The sequence below is a fragment of the Sinohyriopsis cumingii genome, chromosome 11 (genome assembly GCF_028554795.1).
Source record: "Sinohyriopsis cumingii isolate HCF-2022 chromosome 11, ASM2855479v2, whole genome shotgun sequence".
In the NCBI taxonomy this organism is placed as follows: Eukaryota; Metazoa; Mollusca; class Bivalvia; order Unionida; family Unionidae; genus Sinohyriopsis; species Sinohyriopsis cumingii.
Window position 1 is genome coordinate 107,425,393 of NC_142971.1, and position 24,741 is coordinate 107,450,133.

General features: G+C 36.5%; 1 protein-coding gene across 3 annotated transcripts in view; it reads left to right on the plus strand.

Moving 5' to 3' along the window:
• Positions 1 to 24,741, plus strand: part of LOC149789242 (inosine-5'-monophosphate dehydrogenase 1-like) — a 112,513-nt gene that overhangs the window by 79,514 nt on the left and 8,258 nt on the right. For 2 of the 3 annotated variants that reach the window (XM_089975414.1, XM_089975415.1), the window contains exon 15: positions 5,919 to 6,002. In XM_089975414.1, coding sequence (XP_089831540.1) covers positions 5,919 to 6,002 — 84 coding nt within the window. Of the gene's footprint in view, positions 1 to 5,918; positions 6,003 to 11,782; positions 11,802 to 24,741 lie in introns of all 3 variants that reach the window. The other variant, XM_089975416.1, reaches the window with a different exon arrangement.

Genomic DNA, 24,741 nt, shown 5'->3' on the forward strand with positions numbered 1-24,741 from the left:
TGAAAGGCATGCAAATCCTACATGTGTAAGAGGTAAGTGGTCAAGTTTACTTGTCAGGTCAACTCATTTCACTTGAACCTTGAGCACTGTTATAAATATTGTTGCACAAGTAACTACTAAACTACCTTAAATTATCCCAGTCTTTCACAGCTGTGATCAGATATAGCAAGGCAGTCAATCAAAAGGAGTACTCTCTGAATTCAAAGCTTTGTTTGATAGATGTGATTCATTATGGAGAGGTACGTGCCTCAGTTTGTAATAAACTTAAATTTCTTGACTTGGCACTTTGAGATTTGCGCAAGGATGAGCAAACTTTTGCCATTACTTGAAATGTAGTCATGGCATGAATATTTCATTAATAAAACAACGTAAAAATTTTAGTATATTTGGGACATTGTGTGTTGTCAAGAGAGATGAGTATGTTGTTCTCATTATCACAGAATAGATAATGTTTTAACAGTCAACCTCAATTTATTGTAGTTGTCAGGACCACAGTATAAATATGTTATAACAGTCATCCTCAGTTTCCATTTAGTTTCCAGTATCACCAGGATTCTCAAACTCAAGCCACCCCAAGGGCCACATGAGGGCAGTTTCAATGACCCAAGGGCCACACCACCATTGTTATCTCTAATGACACATTGTGATGCCAGTCATTTTGCAGGCCACTTGGATACAGCTTGGTGTTTGAGACCCATGAAATAGACTATGTTGTACAAGTCAGCCTTGGTTAATATGTAAATCTCAGGCCCACAGAATAAATTCTATCATAACAGTCGACCTCAATTAATATGCATTACAAGATTTTAAATCATGGGTAGGTGTTGACAGGAAAGAATCTGCTTCACATGTGAGTCTACATTATGCGTGAGTACTTTATAATGAAGACTGAATCTGCTTAACATATACTTGTTACCTATCCAACATTTCAGGTATAATCAGGTACAATCATTTCAGACAGTGTTTAGGCCAAGATGTTATTTATTGGAGTTGTGATTGCCTATCAGTGAGAGGCATAAAAGGGGGACATTTGAAGTGGGGAATCACTTTCAAATCTATGGGCCAGTGAGTTTAGAAAGGTGGTTGGGGTGGAGGATCATTTACTCACCTTTGAGGGCCAGGGAGTTTAAAAAAGAAAATGCTGTAAAACCTAGATAATAAGTGCATACATGAAAACAAGAACAAGAGAATTTGGTCCAAGTTCAAAATGAATGTTCTGCAAAATATTATTGTTTTATCTGAAAAGTATAGAAACTTAAGAACAATCAAGCGGCATGGGGACAGTAAAAATAGGTTTGTTAATTGAATTGAAGCAGGAATATTCATGTAATTACTGAACAGGTAGATTTTGCTTTGGGAGGACAACAACTTATTGCTGTCATTAGGAATCCAGTGACCAACTTTTCATGCACAAATAATTATAGATACACATTTCACACTGCCTGTTGCCTAGAAATTCATTTGCCTGCATAGACTAGACAGGTTGGTACTATTGTAGGATCCCTCCATTGTAAGACTATTGGACAAATATCTGATTGAAGTAAACGTTGCATTCATAAGGCATTCTAATTGGGTTTTATTGACAAAGAAAGAAAAATATTATTTTAGTTGTTGAAAAAAAATTGCTGACCTGTGTCCACTTAAAATACTTAGGTTCCAGTCCCTTGGGTCATTCTTTGTTTGCTTGCTTTGGAGCAATCCAGTTTACTGCAAATTCTGGATAATGTGTACACTTACAGTGGTTAAAAATAAAATATCCACTGGATAATGTGTACACTTACAGTGATTAAAAATAAAATATCCACTGGATAATGTGTACACTTACAGTGGCTAAAAATAAAATATCCGCTGGATAATGTGTACACTTACAGTGGTTAAAATAAAATATCCACTGGATAACGTGTACACTTACAGTGGTTACAAATGAAATATCCACTGGATAATGTGTACACTTACAGTGGTTAAAAATAAAATATCCACTGGACCTGTCTGGCAAGTACTAAAAGTTTTTACACACTCAGAATAAACTCTCATGCAACAAGCTGTTAAAGAAGTATATATTAATGACCTATATTTAATAGCAAGCTGTTAAAGAAGTATGTACTAATGACATATATTCAATCATATGACTGAAATTTGCCCTCATCTATGACATTCCATTCTCCCATTAGATGGAAAGTTCTAGATTGTTCAGAACTAGAATAATCAGACCCTGTCTGCTTCCCATGTCCTAGGCTCATGGGCATAAGCTATCCTGCTTTTTATAGACAACAAATTGGTTGGAATTTTCATGCTCTGCAGAAATGATGCCTTCACCTCAGTTACACATTTTTGACATGCAAATACAGGTTTCATAACAGCAATATAGTCTGCATTCCCACCTTTATGCAGAGGCCTTTGGTCAGAGAATGTTCCCCTGCATGCCCCCTTGCATGCTGGGGCATCACGAGGGCATTTCCAAGGGTGGGCCCTGTCTGTAATAAACTGGATATCCACCTAAGTTTCAGTAACAGTGACATCTGTAGTAAGGTGCCCCCCCCCCCCCCAAATGCTTTCCACTAATCAAATCTGGTACACTTAAGGGAAGAATTGCACTCCCATCAACCACTCTCTGGCCTTCTTCTCCCAGATTTTCTTGTTATAAAAGAGATGGAAAGTTCTGCTTGGTTATTGACTTGTCCATCTGAACAAAGATCACCAGGAGGAACCTTTCAAGATGGAGACCACAGTCTCAGTCAGAAATGCTTGAAGGCCTGATGACTGGGCAGTCTCCATCAGCCTACTTGATGCTTACCTTCACATCTGAATTTTTCCTTCTCACAAAAAGTACCTCAGTTTTGTCTGAATTTTATGTTTTTAGTTTCATGCTGTACTGCTCAATGTAGCCACTATACCCAAAGCCTTTACCACGGTAATGGGAGTAGTTAACTGCCCACCTAAACTCACTATGGATCCCTGTCCTTAAGTATTTTAGTGACTGGTTGATCCACTAAGATTTCATAGAATCCCTCAGCAAAACCAGTCTCGCTGCTGATCCATAATGACCCAACTAGCCTTTTGCCAAACCTAGAGAAATCAGACCCATTTCCTTCTCAGGATCATGTATATGTGAATTTCCTCATGAAATGGGGAAATTAGTCTGTGTCACACTGAACAGAGTAGACAGAATACCGGCCCTTAAGGAGGTACTGAGAGCAAAGACTTTACTGTTGACTCATCTATATGTATCCTTTATAGGGACCTTTAAATCCATGGCAGACCTGATTCCTTTGGGGAGACTGCACTTGTGTGCCCTCCTGTTTATTCTCCTGGCGAACTGGAAACCACACAGTGATCCCCCAACAGCTCAGATTTCTCTAGGATCTGAATTTCACTACCTCTTGAGTTGGTGGGCAAATTGGGATTAGTTTTAGACTAGAATCTCCATGCATGCCCTTGAACCCAACTCCTGTCTGTTCATGGATGCAAAATATTCAGAGTGGGGCACTCACTTGGAGTCAGAAGGGATACTTCTTCAGGGTTCATGGTTCTGGGAAAAATAAACCCTCCTCATAAACAATTTGGAAATGAGGATGATATTTTTAGCCCTTAAGAGAGTGTCAACCATGTAAAGAGTGACTGTTTGATGTCCTTTGACAGCACATTGATGATAGTGTACCTTAGGTTACAGGGAAGCACATGTATTCCTACCATAAATGCCCATTATCCCATATTGGGCATGGCTGTCCCGAATTGAGAAACCTGTTCATGAATAATGTTGCAATAGAAAATCATGATTTTTCCTATAAAAAAAATAGACCAAATTTGCAGAAGTTGAAGCCATATGAGAGTATTTCGGTCCTTTCAAGACTTTTCTAGTAATTTGTAAAGTATGATCAGTTTCCAAGATATAACTTCAGTGTTTTCTGTCTTTTCCACTCTCTTATGGCAATTTGTGATGTAGGATCAGTTTTTAGTAGATAATATCAGAACAGTTCTTTTCAGTCCTTCCAGTCTGTTCCAGTAAGTCATACAATGTCATCAGTTTCACACTGTCACTTGTAACACTTCATTTCACTTGTGTTTTCTTCATGATGTACTGTGTTTGTTGTTTTTAATTAGATTTCTACAACATTTGTGCTTATTTGCAAACTGTAATTGGCAGTGTTTTTGCAAACCTTTAGTGTGTGTCTTTGCTGTGGTAAATGTCCCTAATTTTTCCATGATCAATTTTGTACCCTCTTGTCATTAATTTCCCTTTTCGGCAATGGGCATCTCTGCTGCTTCTTCTTGTATGGAGGTTTGGAACCTCTGCTGGGCAACCTTGGAATATGAATTCTTCATGTTACTGGCAAGAAGAGGTCAGGAGAGGCAAGGTAGTCCTCAGAGAATGTTCTCAGCATGAATTTGTAGCAGACTCCCTGTTCAGATTGGGAGGGGAGAGAACCCTTAGAGGACATTTTTATGACAAAGGTAAGCACACGCTCCATTTTACATATCCCCAGAGGCCCCGAGTGGTCTAAAGCACTCTTCGTTATGGATCACTGCCATCTCACCTCTGTCTGCAGCGGTTTGAGTCTCGGATTCCGCCAATGTGGGTATGTGAGAAAGCTTGCCAGTAGCTTCTCATGGGTCTGTGGTTCTTTCATGGGTTTTCCCGGGTTCTTCCTCCACCATTAATACTGGTTGCCATGTATAGCGTATCGTGTGCTGAAAAATGGCGTTAAACCCCACAACAACAACAACATATCCCCAGTCCCAGATCAGGGGGCCTGGGCAGTTTACTCATTTAGCCTAAAGTAGGATTGTTTGTTCACTTAAATCTTCCCACCATTCAGGATTATTGAGCACTTAGGATCTCCAGTGATGGGCTCATTTTGAAAATCCCTCTCTGGCCCAAAAGGTTGTGGTTCAGTGATCTCCTCAACCTGTTGATAGACCAGCCCAGAACATTGCCCAGAGGAGAAAACTTCTGTTGCAGGATAGGAACTCTTATGTACAGCAGCCCACTGATTCATCACCTTCATGTTTTGCTCACATTATATATCGTATTTGAAATGTCTCTTCATGACACAAGTTGAAATTTATTATTCCTAGATCTCCTTCCATAAGCGCAGTCACTGATTTTCTTCTATTCTTGTTTGAATGCAGTTTCTGCTGTTTAGGGCTGTTAAGGCCTATATGGTAGCTCTATCAGCTATATCTATTGCTAAGACTCCCTCCTCTCACCATTTTAATGTCCTGTAGTATTGCGATCATGTTCTTTTCAGTTCTGGCCCTCTAATACTAATTGGAGGAGGCAATAACTAGTTTGGATTGGGGACTCGGAGTCCCTGAAATGGAAAATAAAATAGTTGTAGCTAGTAAGAAATACATAATCAAAATGAGGTTTTTTTTGCAGAAAAAACATCTTTACCAAATTTTCTAGATGACAGGCACTTTGAGTAATATAGAAACTTTAGATTCTGAGATCAAAGGACATTATCATTGTAAGTGTCATTATAAAATAATAGTTTCTGCTCATTAAGTTTCAATCAAGACTGCATACCTTGACTAAAGGTCAAGGTTATTGAGACTTTTTGGTCAATAACCTTCAAAGTCAGCTCTACCCTACTGGTGCCTACATAGATGACTATTAAACTGGGTGTTGAACCCACAACCCTTGGATTATCAGTCTGAGGCTCTACCAACTGACCTACTGTGATAGACAGCATTGAAGTAGAACCAGAAATAGCCGAAAAGATAAATAGTTGTACTAATCACTCAGTTATAAAAAGAATTAACATCTGCAGAAAATAGTATTTGTTTTGAACTTTGTTTTTCTTTGAAGACAAATTTTCACATTGCTGTAAAAAGAAATACTGTATGCCGTTCCATATGATCACTGAATTGCTTTTATCCAAATTATTTATAATAAAAGAAACTCCTTTATTTTGCAGATCCATGATGTACTCTGGAGAATTGAAGTTTGAGAAAAGAACGCAATCATCTCAGATTGAAGGAGGAGTGCACAACCTTCACTCGTAAGTTTAACAAAGATTAATTCAAATTTGCACACTTTGCAAGAAAATTGCTTAATTCTTTTGTGGGAAGGCAGTCTTTGTTGTAATGTTAGCACACAATAGGATGCAAAATCATACGGTAGGGTACAGATTGACCAGAGTAATGTCACCTTGACTTTTCTGCAATATTTTGGAATGGAACAGCCCACAAAAAATAAGTTAATTGGTGCACATGTATGTTTGTGTTTGATATAAAGACAGATATATTTTCACACCAGAGCATACAAAATAGATTCTTATCACTGTAATAGAAGACTTCATATTGTTACCTCCCCTGATGACTTTGTGTGAGAAGACATGAAAATATAGCAGTTGTATTTAAGGTTGTTCCAGTGAATTCCATTCAGTGATTGAGCTAAATGAATGTGTAACTCTCATTTAAAATATTTGATTTTCATAAATAAATATGGTACATTGTGCTGTAAATGAGTTGAAACTGTACACTATACAAGAAATCCATTTTTATTTAAAAACTATAGTTTTATAATACAAACCTGTTTGTTTGTACCCCCCTACCGATTTAAATAATGGAAATCTTTCATGTGATAAAAACTGCAAGGAACTTAGTCCATTCATTCATTGATTTATAGTTTCTAACCTGACTGAGCAGAGTGGCCCTAACACTGTCATCTTATGTGCGTTTCATGCTTAACGAAGTTTTCAGTGCAATAGACGGACATGCTCAGATCCATTTCCAGTTTCTGGACAAGTCCATTTTCAGCAAAGGGGTGTATCACGACTACAGATGTACATACATAAGTTGTCTGCTTCCAATATTGACAATGTCGAATCAAGCAAAGGAAAATGACAACTATGCTTTTCATGCGGATGTAACAAGCGGTTTAATTTCTGTGTTCATGTATGCAGAGGGATATAATTTCAAACTCAACGTTATGTAATTTACGCAATTATTCAGCATTTGCTGAACAGGATGAACTACGTCATTATGTAGTCTGAAGGAAATAAACTAGCCTATAGTGTACGCAATATGGCGGCGTGTTAGTATGGAAAGTCCATTAAGCATGAAATGCTGCAGGGGAAGGCAGCATTAGTGCCATTCTGGTCAGTCAGGTTAGAAATTATAAATCAGTGATTCAGTTGACTTAGTTCTGTGCACTTTTTATCACATTAAACATTCTCGTTTTTGAAATCGGTAGTGGGGTACAAACAAACGGAGATGTAGAGTCAGACTATAGTGGAATCATCGTCCAGCATGTTTTTGAGTACCAGTGTCTTTCCTTTCTCAGCGCATTGATGGTATAACTCTTTCATACCATAAATATTTGGTTGAACACTTTTGAGTAATTTGCTGCCGACTGAAACATGTAAATCACTATACTATAACTATTGAATTTTGAAATCCATGACAAAGTTACATATTACCCCAATCCTGTAGATAAGACAGCTTTTCAGTAATTAGAGACCAGCTAGTGGCTGCATAATTTAAGGTTTAATTATTGCTGTTTACTTCTTTTTTTGTCTTTCTCTAGCTTGCACTTTCCCATAGGCTGACGAATTTCTGTAAATTTAGGTGTCCATGAAATTTCATTGAAATAATATTTAAATATGAGTAATATGTACACATCACTATTGTTTAGTTTACCTTTTCCACAGTGGAAAAACCCACATCTGTGGCAGATGGCAAAATCCTTACTGGTGTCAGATGCACCATCCTTCTGCTCTAGAAAGTTCTTAAAACGCCTGCATTGACCCAGTCTGGCCCCAACATCATAGGGCCATGTGCAATTGCATCTGTTCATTCTTTTCCTGAAAACATCTGGTCAGTAGTGGAAAATCTCACTTGATTGAAGAAATACCTTTCAGTGATGGCTTATTGCTGTGCAAGACATTATATTCATATCTCTTTCAATTAGCAAATTTTATGCCTCAGTCTATTACTTCTCCAAAGTTCTTTTGATAGTACAGAGTGATGATTTTTCAGTGTTTTTGGTCACAACAAGCCCCTTATCTTCATTGGTTCATTGCCTTACACTCAAACAAAATTTTTTGGTGGGTTGTCAAAATTCACTCGCATATTATCCATGTTTTCACTTGTTTACATTCATTACAGGGGTACATGTTTTCATTGTCTAGCACCCAGGGTCTTTACCATCATGATAGGAATTAGTAGCTGTACACCTCAGGTATCTGGAGATCCCTTTTCTTCAGTAATTAGATGACCAGCTTCTGCACAACAACAGGAAACAGTACAAGCTACATCAGTGTCCAGCTGTTGGTCAACATTAACTCAACTTGAACTTGTACCAAATATCAGATTACACTTCTTCTCAAGATTTTGTTTAAATAGGAATGAATATCCTCACCTGTCAGGGCCATGTTCATGTTCCCGTAGACAAGATAAACATAATCATGGGTCTTTTGAGGACTCTACAGGCCAAGACTTCATTGGCAGCCAGGATTTACCTCTCCATTTTGCAGACCTGGTACTCCTAGGAAGACTATTTACATCCTCTTCAGTTTCTCCTGTTGGCAAACTGGAAACCTCACAAAGATTCTCTTTCAGTCCTTATTACTCCTTGATCAGCATTTTAGTACCAATTCAAGTGGTGGTACAATGAATAAAAATTTCAGACTGGAATTCCACTGCATGCCCTAAATTCCACCCCTATATGTATACTGAAGCATCATATTCAGGGTGGGGCTCTCATAGAACTAGAAGGAGTCTTCTTTATCAACAAGGATTAAAGTCTCCTCCACAGAAACAGCTTGAAAATCAGAGATGTGCTCTTCACCCATGCAGGGTAATATAGATCAAATCAGGGGTCATTGTGTGTTGGTCTCTTCAGACAGCACATTGGTGGATGCATTCTTCAGATGACAGGAAGGCACTTAGGACCCTTCTCTCAGGGCAGAGACAGAAAGTATTTTTCTCCTTGTTTGACCATAAAATAAAATAATTTTCACAGACAGTTTGTTCAGGATAGGCAAATTGGTTCTAACAGAATGGTTTCTGCATCAAGCAGAGTCCTTGTTCAGTCCTGGGGGCAAAACCTCTAGTTGATTTTTTTGCCATTAGACCGAACAACAAATTCCAGTTTTAATTTGACCTAGTCCCAGACCAAAGAGTCTGGGCAGTGGACACCCTCAACCTCTAGTGGGGATGACTGTTCATTTCCTCAGTCCTATCCTGCAGATTGATTCTATGAGTTCTTCGAAGGTCAGGACATCGACAGCTCATAATATCCTGGTAGCACCTCTTGGGTCTCAAAAGTTGGAGTACAGCAACCTTCTTGACTTGTTGATAGACCAAACCAGGGTGTTGATCAGTGGAAGAATCTGCTTTGTCACAACAGCCTGCAAATTCTGTACCTACATACTGAGTTTATTTCAAGCAATCTATCTGCTGGACGAAAATTTCAAACAAGATTGCCAGCTGCATCATTTAGGCCTGGAGATGATCGACCTTGAAGGGTAATGATGGCTAGTGGACAATCTTTTGTAATTGATACACTAGGAACATGATAATCTAATTGTCCCTCTCCTTCTACAACACGTGATTATCTGTTCTTTTCTGAGGAGAGATTATATCCAGCTTCCAGAATCAGAGTATATAAGGCAGCCCAGCCATTGGCTGCTACCATCATTTAATGGATCTTTTTAAGTACTTTAAACTGCAGACTGGTATCTTGATGCCAGATGGAATTGCATGTGTTTTATGGGTCTTGACAAAACTCCTTCTTGAACCTTTGAGTGATGCTTCATTTTAAAATCTTGCATATAAAACCTTTTTTTTTATAGCTGCGGCTTCATCGTGGAGAATAAGTGAATTAAATGCCCTCGTTTGCTGTTTCCACCCATAATTTTGCAAACCTTTGAAGGACTTTGATGAAACTTTATCATGAGGAGGTATATTGCCATTTCAGTGGGAATTATGACTCTGGTTTTTACTTGTGTCAGTTTGGTTTTCTTTTTAAAAACCCAACCTTCTTTATTTCTGCAATCTCCAGTAGAGATCTTCAGTCTCAGCTGCATCTGTGATGGAGATTAGGTTAGACTCCTTTTGACCAGTTAGAGCATTTTTGGTTCCTTTCGACATCTTCAAAAGAAACAAGGATCTCTAATAAATGATTTTTTTTTCTTCTCACTTAAAGGGCTCAGCTGATATTTCAGCATCCACCATCTCTGGATGAGTTTCACTCACTATCAAGAGAGTGTGTCACTGAGAGAGATTTTCCCTTTATGAGAATTTAAGCCTGCTAAATATGGTTGTTGCCACTTCTTGTCCTATCATCCTTGGAGGACATGATGAAGGCTGCATTTCGTGATAGCTTATGACCTTCTTGCACATTTAGTTTTTATCAAATCAGCGCTAATGTATTTTTCTCTTTTGTTGGGTAGCCGTGTCATAGAACAGTAACCCAGACTGCTGCTATTTAACATCATTAGACACTTCCCCTTAAATGAGTGGTTTTCTTCCAGTTGAGGTTCCTTGCTGACAGGTGAACAGTACTAATAGGTAATGTAATACTGATATTAAAATGTTGGGGGAGACGGTTAAAACTTACTTTTTATCATCTAATACTTTACCGTTCATTATTGGATGCCCTGCTTCCCACTCCATTTTGATGTCTATATTTAGTCAGTGTCTGCATAAAGAATGAAGAGATGCTAGAGAGCCTATGACATAGAGTCATGCTGGGTCAGTACATGTCTTCTAAGAACTTTCTAGAATAAGAAGATAGTGCATCTGGCATATACCTGAGTTTTTCCATTTGCTGAAAAGGTAAGCTAAACAATAGTTACAGGTAAGTATTACATAAATACAAAACACATTTTATGTGTTGTTTATTTTAATATTTATAAATAAATAAGTTTACCTGCCTCACCCTAAACAAACAACATACATTATGGTCTTGAGGTGTAGCACCCAAGTTAACATTATATTATAGAAATAAACTAGTTTTGAAATCAGAATTATCACTGTTCATAGCATTATCTTTTGAATAGAAGGAATATTTACTACTAGTAGAATATTTTCTTTTGTTGAATAGAAGGAATATTTACTACAGTAGAATATTTTCTTGTCACTGTTCTTGTCGTTTTTTTAAATCTTTGTTTAGTTTGTACTTTGCATGGATATGACAGACTTTTTTTGTTGAACTTTTACTTATTAGAATATACCCACTTGCAGTCATACTACCCAGTCTTTTTGTTGATCATTACTGTGAAGCTTAGGACTTACTCAATTTTTGTCTTGGTTATTCCTCACCATTTTTATTTTGATGTCTTTTTCTCATTAACTTGGATCCTATGTGCACTTCAGAAACAACAAATTTGGTAATTCATATTTTATTAAAATTTCTTCTGTACTTCAGTAAATAGTCTGTGCCTTTAAGACAAAAGAAAAACAGTATATGTGAAGCAGCTAGAAGAGTGTACCCTCTAGTGTCAGAAAATACAATCCGTGTGTGTGTGTGTCTGTGTCCTTATGAAAAGCCAGATGACTGGTAATAAAATACGATTAATTCAGCTTTTCAGCCCAATCTTGTCAACTTTTTGAATGACTTTAATGAATAAGGTTATATTGGCCCACCTTTTTGCACCTCAGTTATCTTCATTAATTTATTGATGAGTAGATATGGGAATGGGATTTCAGAGTGTATATATGTTGCTTCCAGAAATGGTTTTTCATTTCCATTTTACCATTAGTAGTAGTAGTAGTAGTATTGTTATTGTTATTATTATTATTATTATTATTATTTCTGTTTTACTTCTGTCAGAATTCTGAGAATATAATGGGTGAGTAGTTGTTTGCTGTGAACATATACAGAAAATCAACAGAATCTTCTAACAGTTTGATAGAACTTGATCACAAAATGCTGGTAACCCATAACACCTTACTCAAGATCATTTTTCCATCAGTTGTACTGACACAGCTGCAGGATGCAATGCCTCTCTAATGCCATGTTTCCCCAGCTCTCTCAATTTTGCAGGGCATAATACCAATCTGTGTGATGTTATGTTAATGCTGCAGGGCACAGTACCTAACTATCTGTTGCCATGCATCCTAGCTCTGTTAATGTTGCAGGGCATAATACCTGTTTGTTGCCATGTATCCCAGCTCTGTTAACGATGCAGGGTACAGTCCCTTTTTTTGTTGCCATGTATCCTAGCTCTGTTAATGTTGCAGGGCACAAAACCTGTTTGCTGCCATGTATCCTAGTTCTGTTAATGCTGCAGAGCATAATACCTGTTTGTTGTCATGTATCCCAGCCCTGTTAATGCAGCAGGGCCCAATATCTATATATATGATGTGTTATGTATATTTAATTTAATTGTTTGTTTGTTAGTTTTAATTTTTTTTATTTCATTACATGCTGTTGTAATGCAACATTGTATGCTGGACTTGACCTTGTCCAAAATTGAGTTCATTTCTGCTTGACCTGATTGATTTGTTTTATACATATTTTTATATTTCATTTTGTGTCAACAACTAATACATAGCTAAATTATTCTCTATGTTTATGGGCTTAATATCAAGATCTTTATTAACAGAAGGAGTAAATATGTTTATTTGGGTCAGAGGTTTAGACTTTCCTAAGTGAATTTTACAGGTTATGGTTTTGATTTGGTAAACATCAGGGTTATACTAGAAGGTTATTTTCCATTAGGTAATGTTTTTTTTTATATAGAAAATGCTCATTGTGACCCTAGATCAAGTAGAGAGCTATATAATCTTGTGATTGTGAGGACTTGGTTATTCGTGCTTTAACATTTAACACTTTTAAGTTGTATTATATGTTGTGACCAGGAGTTTTGGACTCGAATCTTTTTTTTGTTCAAATTATTAAATTCAGGTGATTATTTTCTCTGGAAATACATAAAAGAGCTCTGATAAAAGTCTTGGATAGAGACATTCACTGGAGTTTCTAGTATATTCAAACCTGAAATTATATTACTGTGATTCAACAAAAGACTGTTGACACATTGGCACTCCATAAGCTATAACAGCATTGTCATCACCTTCAGTTTTGGATCGCTTTGGGACTTGTACTGAGTTTTATTCAACTTACTGGGATTTGTGTCTGTAATTCTTGGATTATTTTGGGATTTAATTGTAATACTGTAAGTTTTTTTGTTTTTTTTTTCATTTTTGCTTTGTATTCTAGGGAAATAAATATACAGCATTTGTTAAATTGTACAAAGGATGTTGTCTTTCACTCTTTCTTGTTACTTATTTTAAGAGCATAGATTTGTAACAGATGCTCTGTATCCCAGCTCTGTTACTGATGAATGGCACAGGACCTGTGTGATGCCATGTATCCCAGCTCTGTTAATGATGCAGGCACAGTGCCTAACCATGATGTTTTGATCTGGACTGCTCATACATTTTAGTGAAGCTAGAAAAGTGTTTATGGAAACTATTAAAATGTGGCACTTCAATATTTGATTGGCCATGCAGAATCCTGATTCAAATTGATTTGACATATTTGAGTATATTTCTGCCATTAATTTGCATAAAAGAGTCTAGTAATTTTTTAGTTTGTCAGAAAATGTCCTTGATTTATTGATTTGTCCTATTTTTATTTAACCTTGCTGTCTTTTTGCACACTCTCCTGACTGGAATAAATGACTGTGTGAGCCCTTTGTTTGTGAACTGATTATCAAAGCTTGTCATGTATACAAGGGGGGGGGGCAACTGTATGATTTGCGCTGCTTACTGTCACATTGGAAAAAACGGGGTTTCGTTATTGTTATGGTACAATCTACAGTGATTGATGAATTATATACCTCCACTTTAGGCGAGTGAAAACTTCTGTACAAGTAAAATAATAACATTTATGTCATTTCTAGACTGAATGCAAGATGTCATGTAAATGGGAGGGAGAGAAGGGGATGTTTATTTATTGTTTTTATTAAATTACTTTGCTTTTGTATATGCCAGTCCAGTTTGAGTTCAACCCATTTTCATGTGCTTGCTTTTTTTTGTCATCAGTTATTTGCCATTTGCTGTTTCCACCCATAATTTTGCAAGCCTCTAAAGAATTTTGATGAAACCTTTGTCAGATAATCATCATGTCTAGACAGTGTCATAACCAATATTTTTTTCTAGGATGCTTAATTACACAAATTCAGCCCCCCCCCCCCATCCAGATTAATGAATCACTTCCCCCGTTTAAAATATGAAGAATGAGCAAAGCACAGTCCAGCCATTTTAGCCCTTCTAGATCAACTGCCATAATTTAGAGCTTACAAAGGGACTTTTGCAATTGAACATGAGACTCTTTCATTATCCAGTTACCAAAAGCATTTTAGCTGCTGCAGTTTACTAGGTTGAACAGTGGTGGATATTTGGTTTTTGGTATTCAGTGATAATGACTCTGCTGTTACATGGAGCTCTAATACATAGCACCATTGTCATAATATGCGGTCAGTGTCACTGTGCTGGTAGTGAAGATGAAAGTTTTTTCTTTATTCATTAAATGTTATTTATTACACATTTGTTGAAACACATTTTATGGGTTTATTCACAGATAATATAAAAACTGTCTTCTGAAAATGCAAGAGGGGAATTCATTCTCAATAAATCCTACATAATTCACTGCATCACAAGGGAAAGGACTACTTCATCAAATCATTTGCTGCATGCAATACTATTGTTATCTTCCTTGATTTTCCTCTGTTATCTCCCAAGATTTGTGTTATAATGTTAATAATTTGTAAACTGGCTGCTCGGCTGAACAAATGTCTTCTTGGTGCAAATGGTTTGGACCGGTGACTTTGAGAAAAAAATCACTTGTCATGCACAAGTTATCACTTGTCCATAGAGAAAATATAGCTGCTACTGCTGACTGTTACTTTATTTTTCATATAATATTCCAGTACTTAACTTTTACAGAACAGACTTTGAATTTATAGAAATGTTCTGTTCCATCTACAGCTTTTAATAATATTTTAGCTAATTTTTGTCTCACCTGTAGAGCATAGTTGAGACATAGAGATTGCTTTTCTAGTAGCATTGCAGAGCTTCAAGTTTACAGCAAAATGGTCATATTTGCAACTGAAAGTTCAGAATTGGTAACTGAAAATCACCAGCAGTTCACCCTTTGGCATGATGCAATTGCTTGAAAATTACATCAGCACTTTTCAATTACAAGTATATACCAACATTCAGTACTTTAGTTACAAGTATATACCAACATTCAGCACTAGACAGTTACAAGTATATACCAACATTCAGCACTAGACAGTTACAAGTATATACCACCATTCAGCACTTGACAGTTACAAGTATATGCCAACATCAGCACTAGACAGTTACAAGTATATACCAACATTCAGCACTAGACAGTTACAAGTATATACCAACATTCAGCACTAGACAGTTACAAGTATATACCAACATTCAGCACTAGACAGTTACAAGTATATACCAACATTCAGCACTAGACAGTTACAAGTATATACCACCATTCAGCACTAGACAGTTACAAGTATATACCACCATTCAGCACTAGACAGTTACAAGTATATACCAACATCAGCACTAGACAGTTACAAGTATATACCACCATTCAGCACTAGACAGTTACAAGTATATACCACCATTCAGCACTTGACAGTTACAAGTATATACCAACATTCAGAACTAGACAGTTACAAGTATATACCAACATTCAGCACTAGACAGTTACAAGTATATACCACCATTCAGCACTAGACAGTTACAAGTATATACCACCATTCAGCACTAGACAGTTACAAGTATATACCACCATTCAGCACTAGACAGTTACAAGTATATGCCAACATTCAGCACTAGACAGTTACAAGTATATACCAACATCAGCACTAGACAGTTACAAGTATATACCACCATTCAGCACTAGACAGTTACAAGTATATACCACCATTCAGCACTAGACAGTTACAAGTATATACCACCATTCAGCACTAGACAGTTACAAGTATATACCACCATTCAGCACTTGACAGTTACAAGTATATACCAACATCAGCACTAGACAGTTGCAACCATATACTGTACCAGCAAACACACTTTACAGTTACAATTATCTACCAACATTCAACACTTTAGTTACAAATATATATCAACAAATGCACTTCACAGTTACAAGTATATACCAACATTCAGCAGATAAAATTAAGTTTTATAGGATGATCTCATTTGTTGTGTGACTGCTATTTCCCCCATAAAGTCACTATCTTCACATGTGACTCTGGTTTGCAGCGTATAAATATCCAGTTGAATATATGCACAGTGCAGTGGTATTGATCCAGAAAAATGCAGACATGGAACATATATGGACAATTCTGTGACAGTATAGCTGGTTTTGAAATGGCTTTGAAAGTCCAAATACTGAATTTGAATGGCTGGCCCGAAGTTGTAGCTACAGATCCGTCAGACAAATCTAGGTTATACTAATGAAAATAGACTTTTATGTTTTTTATAATTACTCCATAATTTGCCTTAATCAAAATCTTTCTTGTCATCTTCTGTCATTAATTCCCCACTCAATTTATTCATGTCTAAGGCAACCAAATTAATATGGCATGACAGCCTAAAGTTTGAAATGGACACTAAAATATTTACGTACATTACACTATGGCTACTGAAGTTTGATATATACTGTGAGTGTTGTATTGTCATTGTCATACAGACCCTGCTATGCGTAATGTTACTAGTCTGTATTGCATATGGATTTTATTTACATCATATCTGCATTGCATTTCATTCCAGTCACATAAGCATTTCAACTACATGTATCATTTCATTTTTTTTCTTTATGATCTCAGGAATACATTTTCCATTAATCAGTTCCATTGGTTGTTTCCTACCATTTTAATTCATTCAAAATGCATTTACCAAAGTTGGGATTTTCTTTTTTCAGTAGTATAATTTAAATGGAAAGAACTATTTCTTCTGTAGCCTTATTAAAAGTGTGCTTTAATAAAAAAACAATGTATAAAAATTTTAAAACTGCATTGAATTTACAAAGAAATAAAACTATTTCCACATCTGCATTATATGTAACTATAAAAAATATAGTTTTTGAATATTTGTCAGCAAAGTTTATTTCTTTTTTGCATTTCGGTCAAATAATAATTGTATAGATACAACTACCTATGATGTGATCACATCAATGGCAGTTAAGTACAGTTTAATGTCTTGTAGATAGTGAAATATTGTATATGAATCTAAAGAATAAAGAATGATTCTGATTATCTTACAAAAGGGATTTCAACCACAGAAATTTTGCAACAGTCCAAAGAAATGATAAAGTTTCAAATCCATTTTTGTGACATGCATGCACATGTCATTTTGTTTTCGTTTATCATTCATCATTTTTTGTTTTTATTTGTTTTCATTTGTTTCATTTTTATTTCATTCCTCATTACCTTGGTGTTCATTGTATAATCTGTTGTTATTCAGTTTGCATTCTATTTTGGCTTGCTGGTAAAATTACTAATTTCAGGGTCTGAGGATGTCAAGTGTTAAGTTTTTGCACTTGGTTTAGTTTCTGTTGAAGTTATATTCAAGAAACTTAGAAGGTACTGTGGTGAGACCAAAAATAGGTCACAATGACCTATTTTTCATGCCTCAGTAATTATATTTACTTTCTGCCTTTAGCTCAGTTCGTCTGACACCACTGTATATGCAGTCCTGAAACTTATGGGGTTATTCATCTTTGAGGACATAAGTATATCACTGTGACCTTTTTCTCATCATCCAGCAATTATGTCATGTTTTGGCATTTAACTTGATCTGACTGACACTGTTATTTGTACAATCATGAAAGTTGACAAGTGTATTCAACTTGGAGGGTGCAAATCACCGTGGACACAGTAAACCAGTGAATTACTTTTCACACCCCATTGATTATATTATGATTTTGCATTTAGTGTAGATTCTCTGACACCAGTATGTGTACAGTCATGTGTGTATTGATCTTGGATGAAACTACTCAGTGGGGGAAACTAGGTCACACTGACTATTTAATTCTTTAGTCATTTTTTTGCATCAATCTCTGTTCCTTTGACACTTTTGTTTGTAGTCATGAAGTTTGATAGATATATTTATTAGGAATATTAATTATGTCATTCAGCTGGTGTTAAGCACAGTGACCTACATTTCTTGTTCTGTTGATTTGCAAGATTATAGGATTATGTCAGAGTGGATTAGGCTAGATTTCACATTCTACGGAATTCTTCTAAAGACAAGTAATCATTTATTATCAGTCTATTAGATTTTAACATCAATACAAATATTGCATGACTCGTATAACCCTTTTCCTTGCAGCTTATTAAATAAAAAAACATTATTTGTAATGGAGATAATTAAATTTTGACTGCTGTGAAAGTTGTACAGTTACAGTAACTGTTTTTGTTAATCTATAAAAAGTACTCTGATGAATTCATAACATGCCATGTTCTTTGAAGGTAATGGGAGTGGTGCAGGTCCATCAGACCTTGTTTGAAAGTTCTTATTTTCCTACAAAATCTGCATGAAAGATCACAGCAACCACCCACCCTTGCAGAAAACTAAATGGTTGGTCCCAAGATGGTACTTGTACTTATAATACATTTTTTAATCTTGACCTAGTTTTAGCACAACTAAAAAAGGACTGCTGCTGTTACTTCATCAATGTCTACAGTGAAATGCAGTTTTATAATGTGGTAATTATTAGGTACAAAATTGTTATCATGGTCATGATATGGGGTTTGCTCCATGGCCTTCTTTCATAAAATATCTAGACATTGAGTAAATTTTAACTTAAAAAAGGATTAAAGTACTGTAGTGCATTCCTCCATCTCTCTGTCTAAATCATTAAGATCTCAAAGTGTACACACCATTACTGGATGAGACGACATATCCCCAAATAAAGGAGAGATGGCATCTTCCAGGAGAGAACTACTGTGGATTCAACAGCTGCATCTCAGTTGATTTACTCTCCCCTGAATAAAAGAGGGAATATCGTTAAGGGCAATAATATTGCTGGGTTTGAGTGGACATGTCCTGAATGTAGGAGGAGGTGAAGTACAATCTAAAGTACAAGTACTGTCTTACCCATGGTGGGGGTTTAATTGTGCCCTGTTATGAAGTATGCTTGCACCCCACCCCAAAGTGTCAACATTCTCCATGTACCTGAGGTTTGGTGGTGAGCAGTTTCACACAACTCCCATAGGCTAATGCATTGTTCTAGTTCTTTTTAGTTCTGAAGAAAGTTATGCCCAACTGCTTTCACATCAATAGTGGGAATTATTGTGGGCAAAGGAGGAATATGAACCTTGTAGCTAGAACCAGCTACCAAGGGTTATAACATAGAGGAAGGAACAGACCACCTCTTACGTTGTCTGGCAAAGGCTTGGACCTAACTAAATCTTTTAGAAAGCTCTTTTATTGTAAATGAGTAAGGAAGGAGAAAGAGATTGGGTCAGGAGTTTAATCCAAACGTTTCACTAAACTGGAAAGTATTTTGGAGTCACCAGAACCTGAAGGTATTGGACACACATATCACTAGACAAGAGGCAGTCATCCTCATTCACTACCTTATCAGATGACCAAGGTTCCTCATCCTCTGCCTCCTTAACCAAAGGCTGTGAAGGGGTAGGTGACCCAAAGGGAATGACTACCACCTTGATCAGAGATTGCCATTGACTCTAGGTTACCAATCATTGATCAGTCACCAATCACTGGGTACCAAGTATCAGACGACAGTCATGATACTGGACACCAGGCACTAGGCATCAAGAACACATGCCAAATCTAAGTATGGGTCAGGGTTCAGAATGGACCGTCACCCCTCTCCTGCATCCACATTATCTAATTATCCAACTTAGAGACAGAGCCTGCATTGAGCATGCTGCTGAGAAAGGCAGTCAAATTGATGTCAGGATTAGATGTGGACCTCAAAAACCTTGCGAAACCTAAAATTTCACGTTCAACTTGGACACCTAAAAAAAAGGCCTAAAAATCTGAAGGAAACCTAAATTTTAAAAAATGCAAAAGATTGGGGACAAACTGATGATTGACTCTACCCTGACCCCAAAAAAATGGCTTTTTATACACACATTTTTGTTGGGTTAACCAGTGGTTGAGAAAGTGTGCAAATGTCTTAGCACTTGCATTTATTTGTTGTTTTTTTTAATATTAATTTTCACTTTATTCATTCTATATAAAAATAAACTCAAAGCATACGTTATCAAATTTTTAATGTTATGCTCACCATGAAAATAATCTAGTAACTGCTTTGTGTCTTGAACCTAACAAAATTGTTAAACCTCTTTGTAAAAAAAACACCTCAAATTTTAAAATTTAATTTCACTTCTAAACCTTTGATGCCCCTTCCTTCCCTTTATTCTCTTTCAACTATTTTGGGATCAGATTTCCCCTGTCATTGGAGAGATCATCCAGAACTGCCATGGATGTCATCTACATGACCCCCTGCAAGGACAGGTGTTGAGATTTGGAGACAACCACATGTTACACAGAAGGTATCATCATGATGGAGATGATGGATCCCTCTTCCCCTTAGAGGCCTAGAATAAATGAGAAAAGTTCTTGCCCCTCAGACAAAACACCAGTTAGGGACAGTTATTCAATCCCCATGAAAAGTTATGGAACATCCATGTTTCTAACTCCCTGTCAAGGGATAATTCCAGGTCTAATACTCCTGTATTCCATGAAAGTTTGGAACAGGACAGTGATATGCCTTTTCTGTCACAGTACATTCTTGGGAATTTGCTGATGATCAAGAGGAGATAGTTAGGATTTCTAAAACCAAGCATCTCACATGGTCAAAGAAGAAACGGCATGAAGTGTAACGCCTTCTTCCTAAGTCTTTGTGCTTGGGTGACATGAAGATTCTCCACAGCTTAGAAAGACTTTCAGGGCCAATGCCTCAACCATACTTGCTCCTTCTTCCTCACTCACCTGTAAACAGAGAACTTGCACACAGGTTGAGCAAATGACAAGAATTGATTGGCATGACAAAATAAGGGTTCCCCTTTCTGCTCTGAGACTTATAGTTTCATATGTGAGCTATAGGGTTAGTTCCTCCTCATGGCCTCATCCCCCACCCTTTGGAAACTGCAGCTTTGCAAGTGGTGATTTCATCGGGGTTTTTCTCGCCTCTTTGTTGAATCATGAGAGATTTTAGAGTCGAAGTCAAGTCCATAGTGACTACAGCATTATTACAACTCTGTGGTATTAAACAAAGTAACTTAACGGAGTGAAAACCAACAAGTTTGTCAAATTCAATAAATAATTTAGTTCCATGGAATACAAAGTGAAAAATGTGAAAAGAACTTAAGGTACTGTGAATTAAATATAAAATTCTAGAATTTAGAATACGTGTCCTAATGATTAAAGTTCTGAATAAACTTCAGTAGTATTCCTAAATAAATCCAACACTGGAAGTGTTGATGTGCCTTTGGTGATGTACCTACAGTCACAATTTTGAGGTGGTTCTCAGATTAAGAAGTTTTATAAAAGCTAGACTTTGTTGGACAGTGTTGTAGTTTTAATTGTTCAGATAATGAATGAGCCTGTTGTCAGAGTGGTATTACGTGCCTTTTTCAGAGTCTAATGATCTTGCCGTCAAATAAGGTTAATGGTCTGTACATTTTTCAGATAAGTCAGCACCTGGTTTGAAACAGCGAAGTCCAGTTTATGTTCCAAAATATTTTCAAAAATCCCATATACACTTGTCCACTTTTCATGCGGAGGAAGGTTGGCAGGATTTTTAGTGACTGGTAAATGGGACTGCCGATAACATCTGTTTACAGTACTGATAACTACCATTACAGTGGAAAGTAACTGGTTAAAAACTCGGATGAATTATTTTACCTCCTAGCTGTGATTCAAAGTTAGATATCTTCAGTTATCTGAGTTTTTGAGATTTTAACAAACATTTGACTTAGCTTGGAGAAGCCACTGTGAAAGCTATTATTCTAGCCTAACCAAGAATTTTCCTAGCCCCAAATGTTGGGCTGTGGGATTTTCTCAGCCCAGATCTTTGTTACTGTGGCCTAATTTTCATAAAAGTTTTATAGTACCCTACTTATCGGTGGTGGCAGTTCCATAATTCTGAGTCATTGAGGTGAAAGGTCATGCTTGATAGAACTGCGACTATGTTTAGCTCTGCTGGTCATATACCAGAATAGATTTGGGATTGGCCATTTAACTAAATAGAGAGCAGGGGAGGCCTAGGATTTCTTTGAAAATTTCCAAATAGCTTGAAATTAATACTCTTGCATTTATAGACTATAGATTTTTTTATGATGCATGTTGGTCCTAAATGAAAATGGTGCTGATTTGATTTCCAATATGGTCGCCTTGAAAATCTGTTCGCTACACGAATAGAACGGATGGTCAAATTGACATGGGGTTTTAGCCAAATTGAAAAGGTTAATTGTGAGGTCTTGTCAGTGTTAATCTGACATCCATTATGGCCACAAGAAAAACCATTTTGAAAATACCATTTTCCTCCTAATGGAAAGTCGTATCAACATGGGGTTTCCACCAGACAGCTTTTTTTTTTGGTGTCTTGTTTCACCCTTAAAAATTATGCTGATTTGATACACAACATGGCCACTATGGTGATTATCCTGCTGCTGTACGCAAATTGACACTTATGTTGACTTGGGGATCTAGTCAGTCCTAAATGTAAATGGTGCCTATATGGCTGTCATAAAGGCTATCTTGAAAATATTGTTCCAGCTAGGCCTGCTAAACAGATGATCATATTAACAGGAGTCTTACCAGATGACTTCTTATGATGACTAGATGGTCCTAAATGAAAATAGTGCTGATCTTACATCTAACATAACCATCAGATAGTTAAAACACTTGGCCGTTAAAAGGAAAAGTTGGTCTTTACAGTCTTATAATGCAGTAATATATCAAGAAGGAACTTGTTACTGAAAAGGGAGGTTTGACTATACTGTTATATACATTTAATTTAATTGTTTGTTAGATTTTAAAAAATTGTTCCATTAAATGCATTGTAATGTAACATTGTTTACTGGATTTGACATTGTGCAGAATTGAAACATTGTAACTAGTTGCTGACCTTCAAAATTAGTGACAGTTTTGGTAAACACTTTTTTTATTATTATCTTTCTCCGAGTAAGAATCAGTAAGTTGAGTCAAGGTCATAACCAGGACTACATGTTCATTAAGCATGTATCAATTAGTAAACAAACTTATATTTTTTCCAGAAGGAAGAACTTTTGACCCCCATCAAGAAATCGGTTATGTGTCTTAATTAGGTGTACAACTGATGTTAAGTTATGTCAGATGTTCTTAAAACACTTGACATGTTAAGTTGTGTTATGTTGTGACCAGTTTGGGCTGAATTTCATTTTCTTCAAAATATTGAATTCAAGTGATTGTTATTCTGGAAATACAAAAGTGCTCTGATAATTCTTGGACAAAGATATTTACTAGAATTTATATGGAATTGAAAACTTGAATAATATTTTCTGTGGTTCATCAAGAGACTGTTGACATCAGTACAGTGCTGACTATTACTGATGTCATTGCCTTCCAGCTTGAATTTCAACGGGATTCAGACTGAGATTCACTTAGAAATTTTCATTTATAGGACTTGTGGGTTTTTTTAACTCTTGGATTATGTTTAGATTTAATTAGTAAAACTGTAAGTTCCTTTTTCTCATTTTTCATTTTGTATTCTGGGGAAATAAATTATTTGTTCAATTTTACAAAGCTTGTCTTTTCTGTTACTTTTTCAAAGAGCTTAGACTCATAGCATTATCCAACCCACCCCAGAACTTCCAATACTGGTTAATCACTACATTTTAAATGATGATGTGTTGAAAGCTGATATATTGACGTAAAAACTCAGAAAGCATATAAATCATCAGAGGACCCTAGTTAACTAACTTTGTTTTTAGATAGTTGTTGTTGTTGTAGGGTTTAACGCCCTTTTTCAGCACACGATAGGCTATACATGGTGACCAGTATTAATGGTGGAGGAAGAACCCGGGAAAACCCCGGAAATAACCACTGACCCACGAGAAGCTACTGGCAAGCTTTCTCACATATCCCCATTGGCTGAATCTGAGACTCGAACCCACGCAGACAGAGGTGAGATGGCAGTGATCCGTAACGGAGCACCCTTTGGACCACTCGGCCACTCAGGGCCCCTTGTTTTTAGATAGTGATATTGATAAACAGTTCTGGTTTTGTGAGAGGAAAGGTATACATTACTGTGTTAGGAATTACAGAACATTTCATGAAGTTGCTTAAGACAAATCACAGGATTCGTTGTAACTGTCTTTGACAAACACCAGTGCAAATCGGTGGTGTGAAAAGGTGAGGCAATGGGGAAAACAAGTTTTGTTGTACAAGCAGACTCCTTCAGAAGAACTGCTAGGGAAAAGGCTAATGAAGAGGAAGAGTTAGAGATTTTGAATAATAAACTTGATGAACTTAAGAAAGCTTAAATGTTGGTATAGGACCCCAAAAAACTATTTATTATAGAGACAAATGTATACAAATCATGGTGGCCCAACATCACTAAAACCATAGGCCACATGGACCAGAAATGTAAAGTTTGTGGGCCATACCTTTTATTTATTATAGTAATTATACTGCAGTTACAGAACTGACCTTTTGTTTGAGCAATGGCCACAAAATATGACCTGTGGGCTTGTAGTTGGCCCAATTTGACTAATTATTGATTATGAAAAA